This window comes from Abramis brama, assembly GCF_963993115.1.
Source record: "Abramis brama genome assembly, chromosome: 1".
Classification (NCBI taxonomy): domain Eukaryota; kingdom Metazoa; phylum Chordata; class Actinopteri; order Cypriniformes; family Leuciscidae; genus Abramis; species Abramis brama.
In genome coordinates this window covers 15,285,202-15,293,432 of record NC_139963.1, presented here as the reverse complement: position 1 = coordinate 15,293,432, position 8,231 = coordinate 15,285,202, and the positions used below count along the sequence as shown (strand labels likewise).

General features: G+C 35.8%; 1 protein-coding gene across 1 annotated transcript; it reads right to left on the bottom strand.

The window, feature by feature from the left end:
• Window positions 1-1,824: 1,824 nt before the first annotated feature.
• Window positions 1,825-6,897, bottom strand: LOC311086683 (tripartite motif-containing protein 16-like). Its single transcript, XM_084119683.1, has 6 exons — window positions 6,257-6,897; window positions 5,021-5,116; window positions 4,702-4,935; window positions 4,075-4,234; window positions 3,614-3,661; window positions 1,825-3,386 (listed from the first exon to the last, which is right to left on the bottom strand). The coding sequence occupies exons 1-6, from the start codon at window positions 6,833-6,835 to the stop codon at window positions 2,866-2,868; spliced, it is 1,638 nt and encodes a 545-aa protein (XP_083975809.1). The 5' UTR covers window positions 6,836-6,897; the 3' UTR covers window positions 1,825-2,865.
• Between the last annotated feature and the right edge of the window lie 1,334 nt (window positions 6,898-8,231).

Here is an 8,231-nt window from a genome sequence, read left to right as displayed (position 1 = left end):
ACAGTTGCTTGTATTTACTGGATAAAGATTTTCAAACATCTCTGAAAACTTACAAACAAAACAAAAATATAGGATATGTTAACTGTCTTTCTTTTCAATTAAATGGCTTATATAGCCTAATATAAGGTATGCTCCTTGTTTTCACTTATTTGTAATTGATAAATAAAAACACAATATCTGTAAGGTGTCTAAACTACGAAGAGTTGAAGTGTGCTATACATTAATGTCAATATGCTCTCCAGTCTCATATATGTTGTAGCCTGCCGCCCTCTGCTGGACACTAACCAGACCGTTGATGGACCCCAGTGACTTCTGTAGTATGGGGGAAAATACACTATGGAAGTCAATGGAGCCCATCAACAGTTTGGTTACCGACATTCTTCAAAATATCTTCTTTTGTGTTCAGCAGAATAAAGAAACTCATACAGGTTTGGAACGACATGAGGTTGAGTAAATGATGACAGAATTTTCATTTTTGGGATGCCAAATATAAAAAAAATACAATATAATGTAATGTAATGTAATATAAAATTATATATTATCATATAAAGTTATATAATATAATGTAATATAATATAATGTAATATAATATAATATACGGTAATATAATATAATATAATATAATGTAATATAATATAAAATAATGTAATATAATGTAATGTAATATATAATATAATATATAACATTATATAATATAATGTAATATTATATAACATTATATAATATAATATAATATAATATACAGTATTGTGCAAAAGTCTTAGGCATGTTAATATCTTAATATCCCCACAAAAAAAAAAAAAAAAAGTTTTTAAGTCAGTTATTTATATCTTTTGCTGTAGTGTGTCAGTAGGAAATATCAGTTTACATTTCCAAACATTCTTTTTGCCATTAACTGTAATAATCCAGTGAGATTTCTGTATGCACAAGGAGTCTGACAACAGCCGGTATGATCTGATCTCACCATCATCGAGTCTGTCTGTGATTACATGAAGAAACAGAAAAAACTGAGACAGACTAAATCCAGAAGAACTGCGGGAACGTCTCCAAGATGCTTGAAGAAACCTTCCTGCAAAGCTACAGTACTGTGAAAAGTACTGTGTTAAAATGCTGTAAAGTGAGAATGCTTTCAAAAATAAAATCACAAATTGAATTTATTTATGATTGAACTTCTATTAACTATAATATATGGTATAACAACCCTTTGCGTTTAAAAGGCTTTTGTCCAGGTACACTTGCGCATAGTTTTTCAGAGAGCTTTGCAGGAAAGTTTCTTCAAGCATCTCGGAGACGTCCTCTCTGACAGGTGCACTCGGACAGAAACAAAAGATAAACGCTGACATCTGCTGCTTATTGTCGTTATTGCAGACATCTGAACATTCACACAGAGTCTGGACTTGCTTTCAAGAAAAACAACGACAACACAAAAATGCACTGAAAAACCGTAGAAGCTGAGTGCAAAAACTCGCAAGTTTACTTTTACTTTACAAGTTTTTGCACTCAGTTGTTTTTTAAATGAATGCAATTTTTAGATTTATTGAGCTTTTTACTTTTTATGCACGTGACATTTTTGTGCACTTTTCTCTTTTTATGTTCATATTTATAATTATATATAAATATGCATGTGTTAATAAAGTATAAACGTACACACACACGCACACAAATATTTTAACTTTTATGTTTGTGTTTTTGAAACATCTTGCAAGGAGTGGCAACACCAAAGCAAACGCCCATGCATAGTTTTATTGTGGATTTATGGCCTGACATATATTCATATTCATATGTTCATGAATGTGTATTGGGTGCTGTCCAGCCAAAACAAACTTTGTTGCATTATTTTATTATAATTATATTTATATATTTATAATATTATCACTGCTGCTTTGAAACAATCTGTATCGTAAGAAGCACTATATAAATAAAGGTGACTCGACTTGATTTGATAAGTATGTGAATAAAACATCTGCATTATCACATAGTAATCTGTCTGAAAAGAGTTAAAGTCCCCCTGTAGTCAATCATTTTATCCCTTAAAACTCACATTTGATCACCAAATTGGCGCATTTAAACGTTTTTTTCCATGGACAAAAATTCTTCATGCCTTAAAATAGCTTGAATGTAACTCTACACGCTTGCCTCATTTAGTATACGCGGTTCTATGAATATGCAAATGAGCCCCGCCTCCACTCACTCACACCAGCTCAGAGATCCACTGGTTGACGATCACACGTTGATCTGATTGGTTACAAGGTCGTTTGTGACGTCAGAAACACCAGCGATTTCAAACCGTGTTTTTGAGACTGTCTTTGGTTCACTGCAGTTTTAAGGAGAAAATACTCAGCAATGGTGTCGACTTATGAATTTACACATGGTTTGTCTTAAAGCATATTAAAAACACCACATAGACATATAAACAACATTAAAAGCTTGATTTTCACCACAGGGGGACCTTAAAAATGAATAAAATGTCAGTATCCAGAACACCAAGTCAAGACACTCTGTGTACTGTACATCAAAAACATCAAAAGATTATAAATGTCTCTGAGCTTGTATCATTACTTCATAGAAAAGACGAGTTGTTTTAGTAGTATTATATTCTGACTACTTGGATTATATAAATCTTAAGAGCAACAAAATCTTGTGAATTTGATAACATTAGAACGAAATAGCCTAACATTGTTGCATCTTGTTTACTCACATTTTGAGGTTTCCAAAAATCATGTGAAAATGTAAGAGACTCTAAAACACTAAAGTTCAGCTATATTAATGAAAATTAAAATAAGAGTCTCTGTAACATCTCACTGTTACTGATTTATCAGCTCAAAGCATTATGGGTAAAATCTCTCTACAGTCTATTCTGAAACATCAACACAGTTTCACTGATGATTTATAACCAACCCCAAACCCAGGATAGAGCGTCTGAGTGAATGTGGTCTGGACTGTGTGGATGAGGCTCATTGTGTCAGAGACGCTGTAGAAGGACAGAGTTCCTGCACTGTGATCCACATACACTCCTATTCTTCTGCTGATGGACTTTACAGGGAGATCAGTGTGTTTGTTATTGTGTATGAATGTGTATCTGGAGGAAGAGCAGAACAAACTCCAGGACTGATCATTACGTCCAAACACACACTCATCACCCGATCCCTTCCTGCTGATGCTCTTATATGACACTGATATAAATACACCATTCCCAGTCCACTCAATCTCCCAGTAACAGCGTCCACACACACTCTCTCTACACAACACCTGAAGCCACTGATCAAATCTGTCTGGATGATCAGGATACGACTGTTGTGTGTCAGTGACAGTAATCACTCTGTTCCTCTCAGACAGACTGAGGTCTTTATTCACTGTGTTCAGATCCAGAGTCAGCTGATGGGAATCTGATGGAGAGAAAACACATCAGAATCAGGAATTATGAATCTGTCTGATCTTTTAATGTATCTGAACAATGTATCATCAGTGTCTCAGTACAGCTGATCAGATATCCTGTGCAAATCATCATTTACATGATCAATTATAAAACTCTTCTATCATGTTTATTTCTCCTTCTACAGGAAGAACATGAACACATTCAGTGAGTTTTTCTGCTTGTTTCTCAGTGACTTACATTGTAGGAAGTCGTTCCTGGTCTTGGGATTCATGTTGGTGAATGTGACTGTGGAAATAAACAGACATGAACAGTGTGAAGAGAAATGACAAGATAAAATACATCCATTTCTAAGACGTTTCTAATCTGATATTAGATGATGCAGGACTCATTTCTGAGAACAGAAGAATCTCCAGATGCCTCATATATAAAACACACGTATCAGATTCAATCCTAAATTTCAATGGATTTAAATTTAAATTCAAATTATTTATTACTTCTAAACCATCAATGGATGTTTGTGGCTGTTCTGTAGAGTTGATGCACTTGAATTAAAGATGAACTGTGATTTATAAAGTGGGATGCGTTTAGGACAATTATTTGTATGTTTTATAAATCATAGGAACATTTCAGAAACTGTTGTACGTTCATATTTCGGATCATTCTCTGCACGTCTGTATAAAGGAGGCGCAGGACTTTACCTCTATCTGAGATCTTCTTGAGCTCCTCTTTGCAGAAATCCTCCAGTTTGTCTCTCAGCTGACGGACAGATTCTCTCACGCCATCAAAAGAGGAGAGAGAACTGAAGGAAACGTCGGGTTCGTCTGTAGATTCAGGAGGTGCTGAGAGAGACTGGAAACTCTACAGAAAACAGAAATCAAAACTCATCATCTCCACACTTCAGCCAATAACCTGCACTATATCAGATCTGAGCGGCTCTTGTTGACTTCACTTCTCTTCAGTGACTCGCTTCAATCCAGCACTTTCACACAATCAGCACATTCTTCTCATATTCATCATTTAATGCTACAAACTCTAGTATTTCACACTTACACTCCTTGTGAAAAAGAAAGTACTTGTAACAAAAATAATATACTTTAAAAATATATAAGTGCAGATTGGCTGTAATGTTTTAGAAACTTACTTGCATGTTATTTGCAGTTAAATGAATGTGGTTTAGTTTAATGTTTTTATTAAATGCAAATAGCTGAGCTTTAGAGTGTTTTTTTGCCCTGCTTAAGTTAGTCTCATTCTGCTCTCATGAAATGTTTCTCTGTGAGTCTCTTGCTCAAGTCCACTATGATCCAGTTCTTCTAGATCTCTGTTACCTGCAGGAACTGGATGTGATGGTGTGTGTGTGAAAGCTGCTCCAGCTCAGCGTCTCTCCTCCTCAGATCATTGATCTCCTGCTCCAGTCGCTCCAGTCGTCCTTCAGCTCGACTCACTGCAGTCTTTTCCTGATCTCTGATCCGCTGTGTCGCCTCAGAGCGGCTTCTCTCAATGGAGCGGATGATCTCAGTGAAGATCTTCTCACTGTCCTCCACTGCTGTGTGTGCAGAGCGCTGTTACACACACATCACAATCACACAGTGAGTTCAGTGAGTCCAAACTGAGACGTCTCACACTTCTCTTCTTCTCCAGACTCACCTTATGAGACTCCACAGCCTCTCTCAGCTGATGAAGATCTTTCTGTCTCTGCTGGATTCTCTGACGGATCTTCATCTGGGTCTCCTTCAGCTGTTTCTGGAGGACAAACCAATGACAGGGAATGACACATAAAACTACTGTCACACAATAAGGGTTAAAGATCTAGCATGACAAGTTTATACTGTAGGTTCAAACCACAGATCAGTGAAGTTTGATGTTATTGACGTCATCATCTTTGATTTGGGCTCTGCGTACATGAGTTGATCAATGATTTGATTTGATTTGTGAATCAAAATTGGTCCTTTAAAAAAAGAAGTGCTTTTAAAAGTAGCATTCCTTTAAAAAAGTGCATCTAAATAATATACTTTAAAAGAATATACTTAAGTGTGAACTGAATGTAATGTTTACAGACATGTAGTTGCATGGTAATTTCCATTAAATGAACATGTATTATAGTTTAAATGTATATTTAAAGCAATTAGCTGAACTTAACAGTGATTTCGAAGTACTTCTTTATATGTAATTTCATAATTACTTCTATTGTTTTTAAAAATAGTTAAAGTGTACTGTCATATGTACAGACAAGCATTTATGATAAACTAAAATATACTGTAATAATGAAGTTGTACATTAAAAATATATTAACATTAAATATATTGAATAACACACTACAGTAATTATAATCAAGTACTTTACATGTGCTTTAGTATGTCAACACAGCAAAATAAGTGCACTTCTTTAAAGCACGGAGCAAAAGAGTCACATTGAAATATAAAAAATTATTAAAAGGTACTTTAAAGTAAAAGCTTTAATTTGACATTACAAAGTGTATTTATTAAGTGAAACCGTCATGAACATTTACTCTCTTTAAGTGCACTTAAATGGCCTTTCATTTCATTAATATTATATTATCTGCAAGTACAGTTTTATTTTTTAAATATACTTTTAATTTGAAGTACACTACAAGTACACGTTAATACAATTAATCACACTTCATTTTTAAACCACTAGTGGTTAAGATTACTTCTATGTTTTTTCACCTTTTTTGGAGCTTGAAACTTTTGTACCGCATTGACTTTCAATGTATAGAGTAAAATAGACGAGACATTTTTCAAAATATCATCTTTACAATCTACAGAAGAAAGTGAGTCAAACCGGTTTGGGACAACATGAGTAAATGAGTGAGTAAATGAAGACACTTTCATTTCTGCGTGATCAATCCCTCTCAGTTCATACCTGTGTCTCTGTCCTCTGTGCTGCAGTTGATACAGTTTTGTGGTTTTTATGTTCATACTCTTTACATCGCAAACAAATGCATTCTTGATCAGTGACACAGAACATTTCTAGCTCTTTATCATGTTTACGGCAGATCATGTCCTGCAGTCGTCCAGTGGCATCAATCACTTTGTGTGGTTTACGAGAGTGATATTCCTCATGACGGTCTAAATGAGTTTGACAGTAAGATTCCTGACACACCAGACAGGACTTGACGGCTTTGTATTTTCTTCCAGTACAGACGTCACACTCCACGTCTCCAGCTCCAGCGTAACAGTCAGCAGGAAGTTTAGTCTTCTTCAGTTTCTCCACCAGTTCAGCCAGAATGGTGTTTTTAGCTAAAGCAGGTCTTGGACTGAAGGTCTGTCTGCACTGAGGGCAGCTGTAGACTCTCTTCTCATCCTCCTGATCCCAGCAGTCTGTAATACAGATCTTACAGTAACTGTGTCCACAGGGAATAGCCACTGGTTCCTTCAGGAGATCCAGACACACTGGACACGTGAACTCATTCTGATCCACTGAAATTCTGGCTTCTGCCATTTTACTGCATGAATACAGAGAGACACAAACACACAACAGCTCAAAAATACTCCAGTTTCTGTTTCTCTGAACTGAGGAGTTGAAATAGTTTCCTGGTTCTGTGTTTGAGTGACGTGTGTAAAACAGAAGTGTCTGTAAAGCAGTTTAATTCCTCATTCCTGATCAAGGAGAGTCACTTTACTGTGTTTACTGTATGTGTCCTTCAAGTGGAGTTGAAAATATCATAATTACGAGTTCAAAGCTCATGAATGACTGAGCGAAGATTTAGGCTACTCACGAATGCATGTGTCTATATACTGTGTCAAAGTAATGTCAATAATTAACATTCAGACAGGTACAACCAGACAAGTAACCAGACTAAGTGACTTCTGCAGTATGAGGGGAAAATACACTATGGAAGTCAATGGAGCCCATCAACAGTTTGGTTACCGACATATGCTGCTCTCCGTCTAATGTTATCATGTTATATTAGTAAATAAATGTCACAGTTGTATTACCTTTTTATAGTAAGACCAATTTAACACACCCTTACCCTTCACTGTGAAATTTTCACATCTCCTCTTTATATAATCGCGCTCCTTTCTTGAGCAGCGATCGGGATATTGGTTATCCTGCAAAGTTTTTGATTTCTCTAACTTTAATTGCATCAATTTCCTGTGGCAGTATATGGCCTAACAACAATGACACCAGTAACAAAAATGACACTTAATTTATAGACCTTTTCATCTGTTCCCTAACGGTTAGCAGACGACAACAATGAAAGCACATGATGTGATGAATAACAAGTAAAGAGAATATGTTAATGAGATTCATGGTACCAGTCAAATGAAGAGAACTGGCATAATTCAAATTTATATTACATAAAAAGAGGCCCACACCCATTACATTTGATTTATAAAACTGATAGACCATTGTGTCATATTTATTTTGTTAAAGAGGTCAGCAAAAAAGTAAACAATGAAGCATTTCCTATTGTTTTAGAGAAGGTCATGCTATTCATGTGAGGTGACAAATGAGTAAGAGGTTAGTGATGTAGGCCTATGTGAATATTAGCCATAGAGAATATCAGTATATATTTGTAATAATTCATCATCACTATATCAAATGTTCTGCTTATTTCAGTAATAAGATTTGTGGTCGCCACTGTTTTTCAAAGGACTTTAATCACTAAAGACAAAGTGTTCTCTACATGTCCAAAACAAGACAATAGCCGCTTTCCGACCAAGTAGTTATAGGAACTTAGTTCTAGGAACTGTCCACTTCTAAACAGTTCTAAGAACTACTCTCCCCCAAACTCGGTTTTGCTGTTTGCGTTCGCACTGGCCAAGTGGCCATAGGAACTGGTAGGAGGGGTAAGGGAGTGACGCAAGCACGGTGACTTTTATTTTGACGGCGC

Excerpts from the sequence above, each read along its gene's own strand:
- LOC311086683 (XM_084119683.1), bottom strand. The coding sequence starts at position 6,835 with ATGGCAGAAGCCAGAATTTCAGTGGATCAGAATGAGTTCACGTGTCCA. Across the intron at positions 5,117-6,256 it reads CACAGAGGACAGAGACACAG|AAACAGCTGAAGGAGACCCA; the intron begins GTATGAACTGAG and ends TTTGTCCTCCAG. Across the intron at positions 4,936-5,020 it reads AGGCTGTGGAGTCTCATAAG|CGCTCTGCACACACAGCAGT; the intron begins GTGAGTCTGGAG and ends TGTGTGTAACAG.